Raw genomic sequence first — 16,121 nt, 5'->3', positions numbered from 1 at the left:
CACCATTCTCTAGTACTAGACACCGGGAAGGGGGGCCTTGTAGTAAAATGATGTGTAGCTTCACAACTGGCTCTCAGCTTTGCCTACATTGTAGATTTTGCCATGTAATTCTGTGTGAAGAGCTGGAAGGATATTCCTGTGCTAAGGAAAGCAACAAAATAATCTGAATCCTTCAGTGGTCATGATGATGAATGTGTTAGGGGAAAATGAAGGAAATCAGATCCAGGTGGCTCCGTATCATTTTCAAAAACTATCTCTGCACAATTTGGATCCCATGTTTTTTAGAGAATGGGGAAATACAACCAGTACCCTGAAGCCATGTGAAGAACGTATCAGGAGTTTCAGTTTGACTGAGAGGGGCAGGCTCTCATCTGGATTTAAAAAAAAAAAAGGAAAAAGCTTATTTATAAGCATATGGAAAAAGCAAGAAATCTTTTAACACTAAAATCTGATCTAACCTGTTGCAAAGGGCACTTTACGTATCAACTTGAACCTTTGGCTTTTGTTGAGGAGTCTGGTGGTTGTCCTAGTTGTGTCTGAGGAAGGCTTTGGACTTGTTACCAGAGTGCTGTCACATGTAGGTGTCCTGGCTTTGCTACCTGGAACTTTCCCAAGCCTTTTAAACCTGTCAACCAGTATTCTTCCAGCCATAAATGGTGGCTGGCATCACCTGCCCGTCATGATCACACTGACAATGGCATTGTTATTTATATATTGTAATATTTTTTCAACAGTGCTTTGCAGTCAGTGGAGTCTTTCCATACCTCAATTTTTCATCAAACATTGAAGTGTTACACTTCTCTCACAAAGAAATGGGGAAGTTAGAAAATCAAAAAAGGTTGAGTTGGCCAGTGTCCCAGGGGAAGGGACCTAGGCAAAAACAAAAGCCTTCTAATTCCAAATCCAGTATTCTCTGCTAAAATGCGCCACCTCCCTCCCTTTAGGGTTGGTGGAGGATACCGGGGCTAGTGCTACAGCTCATGCTTTATGATTCTTTGTTCTGCTTTACTCAGCACCTGCTGTACCATGTTGTGTTTGTAAGTGGCTTAGTGTTAACTTTTCTCCAAAAGGCAGCAGGGTCTGGAACAGGAGGCTGGCCCAGTCTGGCATCTGGAGAGGATGGTGGTTGTGGTGTTCCCACAGCTCCTCCGTTACCACCTGGTATCATTTGGTATTTACTTTGCAGACTGAACCATAAATCAACTCATTTAATGTAGAGAAGGGCAAAAGTTGCTAAGAAATGTTTTGGGGTTTGGTCCTCAGAGCTTCAATGCTGGGAGGCTGCCTGACTTGACAGTATCACCTTAGTCACTAAGGAAAAAGAGGTCCAGGGCTTCAGACCTTCAAAACAATTATTACTTGCTGAGATGGCAAAAACAATTGTAGAATGTTTCAATGGTTGAGCTTTATAATAGTTGGTTGAACTACAGATTAAATACTAATGATTTTTTTTCTTTGAGACAGGGCCTCATTCTGTTGCCCCGGCTGGAGTTGCAGTGGCACAGTCATAGCTCACTGCAGCCACAACCTGGTAGGCTCAGGCAATCCTCCCACCTCAGCCTCCTAAGTAGCTGGGACTACAGGCACGCACCACATGCCACGACACCCAGTTAATTTTTGTATTTTTTTGTAGATATAGGGTCTCATTATGTTGCCCAGGCTGGTCTTGAACTCCTGGGCTCAAGTGGCCCTCTGCTTTGGCCTCCCAAAGCGCTGAGATTACAGATGTGAGACACTGTGCCCAGCCAGTAATGATTTTTCGTATGACCAAACCATTGAAGAAAATTTACACTTATTTTTGGTAAATGAAATACCAAAAAAAAAATTTATCGGATGGCCTGATATCTCCTGCACTGATTTCTGCCCCACATATCCTTTTTAGATTGAACCAAATTAGAAATGTAAACCAAATGATTAAAAATTAGGTATGATTCATTTTCTAGCTAACTGGCTTTACTTCGTTGCTCCCTCTTCTAAATGCAAAATGAATCCGAGCAGTGCTGAATTTAAGGAAGCATACATAATTAGTATTACAGGGCAGGCAGGAGAGCTGGGCATGTGGTCTCACACCCCACATATAGTTAGGGTAAGCATGTATGTTTTTCAGCTGCATTTATTTCTTAGTTATTCCTAGAGTGGCAAATGTGGAGGGTTGATGACCACTGTGAAACAGCAGCTTATAAAATTCACCCTTTATTAACAGACTAAGCTTCCTGTTTTGCATAGATGCTCCTGTGCACACCTCCATTTTACACGGAATGTAAAATATTGTAATGATTGATTTTCCTTTGAGACTGTTATACAGGTAATGTTCCTATTCAACTTTGTAAACCAAGACCTGACACACGGTAGGTATTTTAAAAACTCTTTGATGTGACCAAAATTACGCAGAAAAAAGAGAAGTACACCAGTATTTTAAAGTTTTTGTTTTGTTTTTTACTTTTCACAGGATTTGCTGTAAGTCTTCAAGTCATTTTGTCCAATCCAAAAGCTGTATTTAAGCGTCGTGGATCCCAGCCAGGGATGCAAGAATCTGACTTTCTCAAACAGATAACAACAGTCGAAGAACTGGAACCGAAAGCAAATAACTGCACTAAGGTATTCATTTCACTTGTGCTGCCTGACCTCGAGTGTCAGCATGAAGAGTGTGCTACCCAAGCTATTTCCTTCCCCTTTAGGTTCTCGTGTGGCACACTCGGACAGAGAAGGTTAATCTAGCCAACGAGCCAAAGTACCGCCTGGACACAGTAAAAATTGAGGTATAAATTGAAGCAGCAACTGGTGCAGTTTGCCCAGCCAGTGGGTCCATATGGAAGAGGATGTTTGGAGTTTAGGCTGCAGAACATTCAGGTATTGTTTGTTTTACTTCAGTACAACAGCCTTTCTTGTCATCTGATGGACATCTGTTTAAATGGAGCTTGTCAGTTAACATAAGCTAATTGGATGGTACAAAATGTATGTTTTGTCTTCATTTGTTCTGCATGTTTTCCCTACAACTAAATTGGAAGATTTTTGTACAGTGCCGATACTGCAAGATACCACTCAGAGTATGTATTTTTTCTTTTTCTGCAGTTTGCCCTTATAATTGGCAGACCTGAACAGGTTTTTAAAACAGACAAGTATTTTGTCAGCTAAACATTCCTGATTCCTGACTTTGCAACACTAAGTAATTTTTGGAAGGTTACTGGCAGTATGCATCATAGGAAATAAAAAACCCACAAATGAAAAGGTCTATGGATTCATCTGTTTAATATAGGGAAATAACATTTTGTCAATACTAGGCACCATAAAATGTAAACACAATTACTGTCATAAACCTGGATATACCTTCAAAGATTGAAAGTGGCTTTGTTTTAGTTACCCTGTTTGCATATAGTGCAGAAAAAGGTCTTCATGTTAGCACTATGTACATTGAGAAGAGATCCAAATTACAAGAGAGGCAGATAAAATTTGAATTATTTAAACATTCATTAACTAAGTTTTGGAGTAACATCCAGGTTTATCTTCCTTTCACTAACCACGTTCCCTGTTAAGCACATCATAACAACAGCACAGTGAAGTGAATGATGAAATAAAAGAATTTTGATACACTAGAAAACAGTGCTCAGTAAGACATTTACATTCTATTTATATGATTAAACATTTGATCATACAGTACCTTCCTACAGGATTACTGGCTAATTTTGGGGTGGGGCTTATACTGTTAGAGGTATTACTAACATGATAACTACTTCCCTTATATGCAAACATTAGAGCTATAATTTTATTGAGGAAAACTGATTTTGCAAGTTGAGCAGCTTCTCAAATAATGCAGTATATGAAATCATGGGAAATCTGAGCAAAGCTGCCCTTGACATAAAATGGTTTATCAACCTGCTTTTCACCACATCAAATGGAATCAGTACAGACCAACACGGTCAATCAGATCATTCTTAATATGAACAAATGGGTAAAAAGAAAAAAAAATATGTATATGAATAAACAGGGGAACTAGATGCCTTTTAGCAAGGAATGTCAGGTGGTAGTTCTGGATGAAACTTGTATTGCAGTTTTCATTTCCACAGTTGTGTGCTGAGAGTCTGACCCGATGTGCTTCCAGACCATCCTGCTGTTGTGCTGGGGGGCTGGCCAAAACCTGCAGTAGGGGTTGCACTACTGATACTCATGCCAGCCATTTGCTGATTCATCTGTGAAAAACATAAAAGGCTTAGTTCGAGAGGCTTACTTCACCTTTAATTCTTGTTTCTTTAGCCACACAGTTGGTCATTTTTTTCATTAATGTGAAAACTAGTCCAAGCACTGGAATAAAAGCGGAGTACCATACAAATATTTCTTAAAGCAAATAGCTACTTTTTTTCCTTCTTTATTTATCTGCTTTCTAGCTTCAGTTTCTTCTTCAGTTTCCCTAAAGATTAACAACTTAAAAAAAAAATACCAAAGCAATCTTGGGATTTGTATCTCGGTGTATAATGAGTCTGTTACTCTTTCACCTGCGCTAGGATATTGTGCTTTAACTACTAAGGAGTAAGAAAATTTTAGAAAGTAAAATAGTCTAAAATTATCCTATAAACTTTGTATGATAGCTATTGTTCTCTATTAAAATCTTAAATGGCTCTATATACTTCCTAAAAGTGGTCATAAAGCATTTATTTCTCTTGCTGATCTAACAACATAAACATCTAAAATTTATTTTCATTGTATGCAATAAAGTATAAGATTATGTATATTTTTTTTTCAAGACTGGAGTCAAATATATATATAAGCACCTTAACCTTGTGATTCTCTTATTTCCAAAATCGGTGGTAAGAGAAGGAAAGGCAAGATTTACCATAAAGTATAGAGTGGGTTTAAAACTTACATTCAAGTGTTAGACTGTGCTCTTAATTCAATACAATTGACTTATTTACAGTTTCAAAGACACTAACATAAACTACATCACTAATCTCAGGCATAAGTGTCTGAAGAAGCAGATCACGTCTTCGTACCTCCTAAGGCCATTTTAACCACCTTGTCGTTGGCCAGTAGATTGCACTGATGGAGTGCTGGAGAACAGCATCACCCTTCTGCATTATTTGGAAGTAAGAGCCAGTATTAACTCCTTCCTGGTTCATCTAGCACCTTAACCTGAGCTGGGTGTGCTTCAGCATGTTGACCATGTGACTGACCCTTAGCACATACAATTTTTTAGATTCCCAACGTGTAGAGACCAATGTCTTACCTATATTCTTGGAAATGGTGGTAGCAAAATTAATTGGGATATATAGTGATTGAGCTAATGTTAGAAATTACTCTAGACTATTCCCTGAATGCTCTAAAGGTAAAACAGGTGACCAAACAGAAACCAAGATTGACAAAATGCTGGAGGAACATCAATGGGAAGTGTAAAAGGAAGAAGAGTGGGAGCATGAACCTCTCTAAGAGCCTTTGTCTGTGCAGCTAGAGAGAGAGAAGTCAGAACACAGCACCTGAAATAGAAATGTTCTATCTTAGCTCTAACTTAGGTAGAAACAGGATTTTATAATATGAGGGGATGTCTGGTTCACACCTTATGGGAATTGAATCTTTTTGTACTCTTTTTAAACATAAAAGTCATTATAGGGTACATAAAAAGAAAATACAACTTTACAAAGGTTTTTGACAAAAAGAATTTTTACAGAGCCATAGGGCAGTAATCATATGACCTGAAAAATAGCCTTAGATCCCTCATAAAATAGTGCTTTGAGAATATGAGGCTCGATTTTTTTTTTCTAATAAAAGACCCCGAAATTATTAGTGAAGTTGTCTAAGTGGACTATAAAAACGTCCCACAAGCAAGCTGGTTAAAGCTTAGTGCTGGTTAATTTCTGGCCATTAGCAAACAGATTAGTGGTTTTCACCATTACAGTTACGTTACAATTTGAAATGAAAGACGTTTAACCTTTTTTTAATAGAATACTCTAAAATAGGGATAACACATCATTTGTCTGATACAACTTCATAATATTTATAGATACTTTTGACCCTATATATATTATCCCTATTGAATTCTTTCTGCCAGATCACTAGACTTAAAAACAAAAATTTAGAAAATAAATCTGGTTTCTTTGATTTGGGAGAAGCTAGAAAGTAAATGACCCCTACCTGTGAGAGGCTCCATGGGGGCTGCTGAGCTTGCGGCAGGCCAAACTTACTCTGGGGTGCACCCATTTGTCCCACCATTCCTCCTTGGGGGCCAACAACGTTTTGAGGAAGTGGCATCACACCAGTTTGTGCATTTCCCATAAACCCATTGGGCATGGGCATGCCCACCATCATGCTTGGACTCTGTCCCATCACATTTCCTATAAGGCCAGGAGCTGCAGGCACAGGCACACCCATTGATGGAAAGCCCTGAAACGCAGCTGGTGCTTGGGAGGTAAATGGTATATTTGTGGGTCCCATAAATACACCTGCACCACAAAAAGAAAATGAATGAAGACAGCGCTATCACGTGCAGTTGCACTCACCTCTATAATCACAGAAAAACTGCCTTTCTGAACAGCAAACATTTAATTCCAGTTTGGCTGTTCCAACTACTCATACCAGCCCACACCTAAACCCTGAGAGCTGGTTATTTCTAGAATGCAGACAAATCAGTTATTAACCTGAATAATTTTACTTAAGAAATGTAAATCATATGCAACAGTCACACAAAATATCTTCCGCCGTGAAGACAAACTATGTAGCATGACATCATACACTTTTTTTTGCTGACTTGTACCACTGGTCTCCCAGTACCAAACAGGCAAGTGAGAGCTGACTATATCTCGCTTCAATAGATGTAGTGGGCTGCCAAATAATTTTAGCTCATATGTGAAATGCAGCTCATTATTTAAAGGAAATGGTCTGAAAGATTAAAAGTCTGTAAACAATAAGCCTTATGCTAATATTTTGTTATGATTACAAAAAAATTCAGTTTTTTTAGTCCATGTGGTAACTCAAGACTGTTTACCTGCAGAGAAAATATACTGTATACAAAGTTGTAAACTTCATGCATATCAAGTTTCAATAATTCATCAAAGATAATCCGTGTTCTATAAGCTTGTGAAACAATATTTAGTGATCTATGAACAGCTTGTTAATTCCAAATAAAGTTCTGTGAATCCTGTACATGCCTCTTAATTTTTAATTCTAATGCTCGTTCATTTCAGTTTCATAGTTGTATAAACTGCAACAACAAAAGCACTCACTACATGGAACAATAAAGAAAATATATAATTGATCTTATTATAATTACAAAGGATATGCTTCTAGTAATGTCACTGAAAGCAGATATCAAAATTCATTACCAGGAGTACTTTGCTGTTGAATGGTTCCTGTGCCATACAGAGATAAGATGGAGTCTTTGGAAAGTTGTTTCTTTGCCACTTCTTCTGATTTTGTAGTTTGCTCAGTGAATAAATCTAGATCCCCAGATGTTACTGTAGACAGAGTTGCAGCTGCTGGTGCAGAGGATGTCCCCTAAGACAAACACCAAACTAAGCTATCAAATTCTGCACAGTAAAGCACAGCTTATCCATTACTTAAAATCCTAAAGCACAGCTTATCCATTACTTAAAATCCAAATAAAGTTATAAAATTAGACAGGAAACAATTGTAGAAGGTAAAATGGTGCCATTCAAGAGGATCACTCACAAGCCCATACAAAAACATCTACAGCCATGGCAGTACTTCTTAATTTGAATGTTAATGTAGGTAGACTGAAGCCTTTTCACAGTAAGTTGCATTTACTACCTAAGGTGATGTCAAGTTTTTGCTCATCAAATCCTGAACACAATGGGCTCAACAGTGGTTACAGATGAGGCAGCTGTCTGAGGACCACCACTCCACAGCAACTAGTGCTCCAAGAAACTGGTATCCTTCGGAATAAACATTTCTACAACAGACCATAAGAGGATTTGCAATGGCTGCTTAAAAGGTTTTATCTTTTCAAAACCTGCATCATAAGATTTTTCTACATCTAGTCAGTTTTAACTACAACATTAGGCTACTTCTAATCTATACAGAAATGAAGGTACAGCAAAACTTTGACCATCTATAGTCTCAACATATCCTGCACTTCCCTTTTGGACAAGGCGGCAAATAAACACAAATACAAATAAACATGTAGATATTTAATATAAAACAAACATTTTCATTTAATCTCATATCTTGCGAACAGTATTATGCAATCACAACAGCAAACCTTAATCATCTCTAATCATTAAATATTAAATCACATTCATATTTGTTATATGGACTTGTTTTGAATATGAAGAGTTTCAAAGAATTCTATGAAGACTAGTAAAAACTGGCTGATTCTTCTCAAACTAGAGAATAAGGTGAGTAGCAAGTGGAAAATAAATTCAAACATTTAATGTCCTCCTAGAACACCATGCGATGAGGTACCATCCAAACACTGTACTTGTAAACTACACAGAACAGTATTTTGAATCTTATGACTAAGCAAGAATTTTAAGCGACAAAAAGCCAGTTAATTTTCCAAAAATTCAAATATGTAAGAAATTAGATATCATAGAATACTAAATATCACAATACCCTTGAATAAAATATATCTAAGCTACCAATGAAGCAGCAGCAGATCATAGAGCTACGAGCACGGGCTGGAGCCTGTCTGCCAGGACTAGAGCCTGCCCCCATGACTTTCTGTGGTACACTCAGACATGTCACTTAAGTTCTTTCAGTCTCTCTCCTGTAAACTGGGGATAAGCTTGATGATCACAAGAAGTGTTTTGCACAATGGTTGGATTAAGTACTTGGTGTTTACTGTTAATATTGTTTATAAAACAAAGCAACTACATCACTAAGTGATCTTTTTATCACACTGGGTATCTGTTGAACCAAAAAAATCTGCTCAAAACCCTGGGGTCTATTCCCTGTGGATGAGAGAGAACTATAAGAAAACCCAAAATGTTGGGAAGCTATGATTCCACTCTCATAGTAGAGCAGCCTAATATTCATATACTGTAAACATCATAATATGAAACATCTACCTCCACAAGGACACAGTCTAAAAACAGCCAAACTGATCAGCAGAACTAGTAAGCCCTCAAACGTCCACTTACTTTTTGGTGCTCCATTCACCAGCACTACAACCCCAAGATAAAAGGAGAACAACTTCTGCCTCTCATTTTACACTTTAGGAAGTGCAGAGCATCTAACCAAAGGCTCTCTGGGCTTCTGGGACCCAAGGGCTTAATCAAGAAAAAACAGGACTCGGCCCTTGTGTATGTCTAGGTACTGTTGGTATATGTATATGTGTATGAAAGAACAGGAAAGGGGTTTCTCCATGTCAACACTGAAGACTGGAACTGTTCCCCTCCAGCCCCCAAAACACATGTACACTCTTGTCAATTAAGTATTTCTAACTAACCCCCTTTAAGAAAGACTAGACCCCAGACAGGTAAGGCAGATGGTAAAATCAATCTACTTCATATTCATAAGTTAGAAAATCTTTTACTAGAATTTGTATATACTCAGAAAATAACACAAAGAGTGAAAGAATACAGGGTTCAGAAGAATTCAAAATCTTGGTGTCCAAAACTAGTTTGAGCTCAATTTCACATATTAAAAACCCACCAAAACGAGTAAATTACACAGTAGCAATATATGCATAAAATCTGTAGTTTCAGCACCATCCCCCATTTTCAAAGGCATTATTTTGAAAATATGTCTGGAATTTTTTTTTTTCCCCAGATGAAGTCTCACTCTTGTCCCCCAGGCTGGAGTGCAGTGGTGCAATCTTGGCTCACTGCAACCTCTGCCTCCCGGGTTCAAGCAACTCTCCTGCCTCAGCCTCCTGGGTAGCTGGGATTACAGGCATCTGCCACCACGCCCGGCTAATTTTTGTATTTTAAGTAGAGACGGGGTTTCATCATGTTGGCCAGGCTGGTCTCCAACTCCTGACCTCGGGTGATTCGCCCACCTCAGCCTCCCAAAGTGCTGGCATTATAGGTGTGAATCAGCGCGCCCGGCCAAATATGTCTGAATTTTAATCTCTACATGAAGTTTAGATGAAAGATACTACTGTTCACCAAATATTTCACAGGGCTCAACATAACAATGTTCCAAAAGAAATATTAGATATAATTTTAAAAATTAACCCTATGTCCTACCAGGTACTGCTCAGAATGCCCAAAGTCTGAAGGCCAGCCACCACCCCTCCTAAAGCCAGAGGCTACACTCCTTGTCATGGCACTGCTTGTGCTTAAGAATTAAATGAAGTCTGCATTGTTCTACTTGCTGCTTTAATACAGAACAGAACACGTGAAGTATGCTGAAACCTCAGAGGTGTAGTCTAACTCTCTAAGCAGTTGCAAAGCAACTGTCAGACCCCAGTGACAGTGCTAAGTAAGTCTAGCAGGTGTAACAGCCGTACTACAATGCTAGACTAAAAATAAATTACTTTTCACATTCTGATTGTCAAATATCCTAAATACTTCTTTCCAAAGACACAATATTAGACAATTTTGTCACACGTACACTTATGTCTGTACAAATTGGTAAAGTAATTAATGTTAATTGAAACAACAGTAACAATACTGTCTCTCTTTCTTATGTGTGTTATAGGAGGTGAAGAAGGGGCAAAGCCATAAAATAAGCTATTTTGCTGAAAATAAACACTACTGCTGCAGACAATTTCGATAAAGATCCATTTAAATTAATTATTCCTAAGAAATCTACTTGTTCCATTCTAATGGTAACTATATAATGACTATCACAATTACAATATGTGCAACAGAAATGTGTTACTAGTCTTCTTATAAGACATTGACTTTTTCTTATTAAAACTGTCTACCGGAACAATTCAGATTTGACTCAGTTTTTCTATGGAAAAGGAAATATTTTATCTCAAAAATTATGCTGCACAAACTGGTTATTTGTAAAGTATAAACTTAAAATAGAATCTTAATGTTGTAAGCTTAAGAGTAATTTGTTTCCTGAAATTTCATATAGTTCACGTTACAGAAATTCCATGTACTGCTAAGAAGGCAATTCAAAATTTCTTCACCATTAACATTTTAAAAATTTCCCAATTATTATTACTGTTTTAGATTTTTAAAAAATCACTTAAAAAAAAAGCAAGGTAGATTTTAAGGCTAAGTTAAAACATAATTTACCTTCATTTTAAAAAGACTGAGTACTGAATTTGCTAGAACTTCTGCAGTGAATATTTACAAACACTCACAGTTTGAAAAGCTCTGAAGTAAGTGACCTTGTTGATCTCAGGGAAGTTGATGTAGTCAGGGTTTTTCCACTTGTTCATTCTAAATACTGTTGTTTCCCTAAAGCTAGGGTTAGAACTTTAAAGATAGTGAATATTTTAGGTTTGTGGGTTATACAGTCTCTGTTGTTAATATTTAACTCTGCTTTTGTAGCAGGAAAGCAGCCACACACAGTATGTAAATCAGTGGGAGCGGCTGTGTGCCAATAAAACTTTATTTGCAAAAAGAAGCTGCTGGCTTAGTTTGCAAACCCCTGGCCTAAAGAACAGGAGACTTTTAAATCAGTTACTGCTCAGAAACAATTCTTCCAAAATTGAAATTTTGAAACTTTTCAAAAAGGAAATAAGCAGCGACCATATAAAACCATATTCTTATCACATACTTGAGCTGGGGGCATGACAGTTGCAGGCAACGGATTAGAAATCATCGGTCCGAAGATGTCCAGATCGTCATTCAGGGGTGGCACCGTTGTGTTCCCATTGGTCACTGGTGCCACAGCAGGGCCATCTGAAAAGAATATAGATTCTTGTCTTAAAGTAGAGTATCTTAAATTACCTGAAACATGGCATTATTTTAAAAATTGATATATGGTTAAAAAAAAAAAAAAGAACAGTTCAAAAGTTGGTAAAACATTTGTTCTCCTTCTACCCACCCCAGTATCCCCTTTCCCAAAGAAACCATTTCCAGTTTTGTTGATTCCCCCAGAAATATTCTTTATCCATTGGTTTCTAGGTATATATCCAAACCTCCTTTTTAACCAATGGTATCATACTGTTCACATTATTTTGTACCCTAATTTTTTAAATAAGATCATAGGTTTTTATGGTGCTTCCTATATGCCAGGCACTGTTCTGGGTACTTTACATGTATCAACTCATTTAATCCTCATAACCTTATGAGGTAAAAACTACTTTTGAGGTAAGGGGCTAAGGTGAAATTTGATACCACACTCATAATCCCTCTCCATAAATGTATGTGTGAGGGTGTGTATGTTTGGAGATAATATAATTTTTACCTACCATGGAAATAAGCTTTGATGATTTATACCATGGAAGTAAGTTTTTTACCTACCATGAAATAACATTGATGAAATGTTATGTTTTGAAGTCACAACATGGAAGAAAACTAGATCGGAAAAAGGAAACATACATACAATACTTAAACTGATTCTACAGGAAGTATCCATAGAACTCCAAAATAAATCCTTTCTTTATTCCAGCACAGCCACTTTTAGTAATGGCTGTACCAAGCCACTGCACTGTACAGGGAAAGGGACTCTGACAGAGCTTCCTACTATAAAATTCAAATTAAAAAACAGTTTTTAAAACTGTAATTTCAAAAATTCAAAACCGGCTTATTTTATATCCCCTTTTTATGTTGGTGAACATTTATAAGGGCTGGGGGCCGGATCGAAGTGGAGTGCTGTAGGTCGAGTTTGCATGCACAGCACTCTGGGACTGGAACATCTCACAGGGTTCAGTTTTCTGTAACCACAACCAAGTAACAGTTCAGAGCATCACAACTCCAGCCTCTTGAGAGTTAGAGCCTAATACATCTTCTGTCTTAACCATTTCCAGTCTCATTTGATCTCTCTTTGATAGACCATACTCTCATCAAAGGGAAATCCATCATCTTTAAAAATCTTTTCAACAATGAATGGGATATCTTGCACAAAGTAGATACTCATATATTAACAAATTCAGTGGAGGATCTACCATCTCATTCATATTTCTACCACAATCTACAGAAACTTAGAGAGTTCTTGTCTTTTTCCAAGTATAACTACAGAAATTGGTATCTTTTATTTCCCTGTTTAAGCTTCAGTGAATTACAAAGAATTATTAATACATAATCAAAATAAAATATTTTTTACTATTTATTTTATAAGAGTGTGTAAAGTCCAAATTAGGTTAATTTGGAAGTTATTCAACTGCAAATTTTTCAAGTCATTTTCAGTGATATCACATTATCACAACCATTAAAAGAAATGTATTGATATGTATTATACATGTTATATCTATATCAAGTACTATGGACAATTAAAAGGTGAAGCAATAAAACAATGTATGTAGATTATTATAATTTGTAATATATAGAATTTTAAACTGAGACAACTATTAAAGAATTAAGACTCATACATGAAAATAATTTTTTTCATTTCTAACCCTTTCAAATGGCAATATTCATTTTAAAGTTAGACCTTCTTAAAGAGACAATTTGTTTTCTAGTTCATTCCATACCCCATTTACATGATGTATAGTACATTATATAAATATCAGCCAGAAATAAAGTGGTATTTTTAAAGGGACAAGGCATTCGAGGTTTAAAAACACAACTAAGGAATACCTTTTTTGTTTGTATCTACACTTCAGTAAAGAAAGTCCAATAATAATGACATATAAGCCAGTGGTGCTTTAACTTGTGAGCTACAGAGTTGGAGATGGGCAAACATCATCATCAACTAGACATGTTTCATTCTATCACATGAATTGAGGAAGCACTTTATTAGTTGCAAATATAACTATTATATATAAAATGTATATATATTTATATATGTAAAAATTTTATATGTTTATAAAATTTAAACTCAAATAGAAGCATGTGTCCTCTGAAACAATGTAAACTACAACCAAAATAAAAGGAAAAAAAATGGTGACAAGCTGAATATAAGCAACTATTTCCAGTTTTTCCGTTACACTTTTTTTTACTTTATTAAGTAGTAGTAAACAAAATCAGACAAATTTATGGCAAAAAAAATTTAACATCAGAAAATCCCATTGATTTTTTGGCAAACTGAGAAAATACCATCAATTGCTTTTTACCACAGCACATGTTCACAGAACACCAGTGTGCCCAGGATGCACTTAGTGAGAATCACAAAGTTCATCCACTACAAGCCAATGCTATGTCTTATTACTTTTATAAACTGTACAGCTGTCAGAAATTTTAAGTCTGTTCTACTTAGTACCTTAGACTCCACTCAGAATATTTACTTACACTTTCAAATCTAAACCACATTTGATATCTAGCAATGTATTTTCTAACCCGCAAAACAACACACAGCATATTATTTGGTTTCTGAAGTCTTATTTTACCTTTCACCCCCTTTAGTATCACATATGTGACTAATAACTTGTCCAGCATCACAGAGCAGGAGCAAAGTCTTAGATTGTAATCTTATTCAATGTTTACTGTAAAAGCAACACATTCTTGTAAGAGATTCAAACCATGCAAAAATGAAGAAACTAAAAGTACCCACCATAGATGGTGGTGACAGTTGTGCAATGTGAATGTACTTAATGCCACTGATTATATATTGTAAAACATTTAAAATGATAAACTTTATGTGTTGTTACCACAATTTTAAAAACAATGTACATAAGATCATACAAAAATAGTCTTCTTTATATAAATTATGTATGTGTAGGTAGGGGGTTTGCATTCTGTGATACTGCATGTGCCTATTAATAATTTATTTATTCAATGTGTGACTCAAGAGAATTTAGGTAGTTTCCAGATTTTCACCATTAAAAACAAAATGGTGGACATCCACATTCCTCTATATAAAGTCTACACAGCTCATGTCCCTTCACTGCAATGTAACTTGAATTCTGTTTTTACCACTGCACTATGAACAAATCCATATTCTCTTTCCATGTGTTTTATTATTGTTATTACTATATTAAAACTAGCCTCTGTCTGAGGGACTTGGAATCCTTTTTAGAATGAGATAGAAGCAGCACCTGCTTAGGGACAGCAATCTTTGTGGCAAGGCTGACACTGTTTTCAATTGGTTAAGGAAGACTTTCTCATACCCCCCAAAAACCTGAGGTAAGGAACTTTCTGCCAGGCCTCCCCAAGATTTTTCTCTACACAGCATCCCTGTGATGAGCATAGGTGATTGCTCTCTGCTCTCACCATCTGCAACATACCTGCCCCTCTTTTGTCTCTACTCCATCTTCTCCCCATGTGATGGGTTACCCACCTTAATGGTGGGTTCTGGATTTCACAGCCATCAGTTTTTCTAGTTACTATCAAAGCTATGCATTCACAGAATTGTTGAAAAAACAAATTCTTAACAGAAATGAAAACTTCTCAGCCTTGCAAAATTGGTAAATACAAGTTCCCAAAGAGTTTTCAATGGTTGCCAATTTTACTTACAACATTTGGCTTGCTTAACACATTATTTAAAAGGGATTGCTTCAATTCATTTTGAAGGTCATTGCGTTTTAAATTTTCAGTGTTCAAAAAGGACAATTAAAGACTCATTATCACTACCATCATTATAAATATCACATTCATCCTGGATGTTTTTAAAGAATGTTTACATGTTATCATTTTTGTCCCTATGCAAGATGAGAAGGGCATCTCCTTCCATTATCTCCAGTTATACCAACTAGGACACAGAGCAATGAAAAGACTTCCTCAATGTCATTCACCTTTTTAAGCAGAAAAATTTGTACTAGAACAGAGTCTTCTCACACCTAGGCTAGTGCTCTTTTCTTTAAACCATATTTCATCAAAAGCTATGTAATTTCAACTCCACCTAATTATAAATAAATCACTTTAAAGTTCTGAAAATTTTTTAAAAACTTTAAAATAGTTTATAATTATTTGTACTAAGTTTGAGAAGCAGTTAAACAGCCCAAAAATCAATCAGTGCCATACTCAACATTTGCCTCATCCTGTCCCCACTTCACTGTCCTGTACTGACACCAGTATCTTTTCAATTTATAGGGAGGGATTCAGGTGGATATGGTCTTCAGTGAGCAAACTGGGCTCCCGGAAGCAACTGTGGGATATAATCAGGCCTTTGTCAACTAAGAGTATTCACAAATTATTGGGAGTTAAATGCATCCTTTTGATCATGGGCCCACT

General features: G+C 36.6%; 2 protein-coding genes across 7 annotated transcripts in view; one reads left to right on the top strand and one right to left on the bottom strand.

Annotated features, from left to right (window-relative positions):
• Positions 1-3,490, top strand: part of B3GAT2 (beta-1,3-glucuronyltransferase 2) — a 69,051-nt gene extending 65,561 nt beyond the window's left edge. The window contains exons 3-4 of the mRNA XM_010371542.2: positions 2,450-2,598; positions 2,679-3,490. Coding sequence (XP_010369844.1) covers positions 2,450-2,598; positions 2,679-2,765 — 236 coding nt within the window. The 3' untranslated portion in view covers positions 2,766-3,490. The remainder of the gene's footprint in view (positions 1-2,449; positions 2,599-2,678) is intronic.
• SMAP1 (small ArfGAP 1) overlaps positions 2,414-16,121 on the bottom strand; it is a 192,442-nt gene continuing 178,734 nt past the window's right edge. For 4 of the 6 annotated variants that reach the window (XM_010371535.2, XM_010371506.2, XM_010371515.2 and 1 more), the window contains 4 exons: positions 11,626-11,750; positions 7,308-7,479; positions 6,121-6,428; positions 2,414-4,187 (listed from right to left, as the gene is read on the bottom strand). In XM_010371535.2, the coding sequence (XP_010369837.1) occupies positions 4,053-4,187; positions 6,121-6,428; positions 7,308-7,479; positions 11,626-11,750 (740 nt within the window). In that variant the 3' untranslated portion in view covers positions 2,414-4,052. Of the gene's footprint in view, positions 4,188-4,210; positions 5,077-6,120; positions 6,429-7,307; positions 7,480-11,625; positions 11,751-16,121 lie in introns of those variants that run through there. The other 2 variants (XM_030928338.1, XM_030928337.1) reach the window with 2 other exon arrangements.

Source organism: Rhinopithecus roxellana, chromosome 4 (genome assembly GCF_007565055.1).
Source record: "Rhinopithecus roxellana isolate Shanxi Qingling chromosome 4, ASM756505v1, whole genome shotgun sequence".
NCBI lineage: Eukaryota > Metazoa > Chordata > Mammalia > Primates > Cercopithecidae > Rhinopithecus > Rhinopithecus roxellana.
This window is presented reverse-complemented; position numbering and strand designations above follow the sequence as displayed.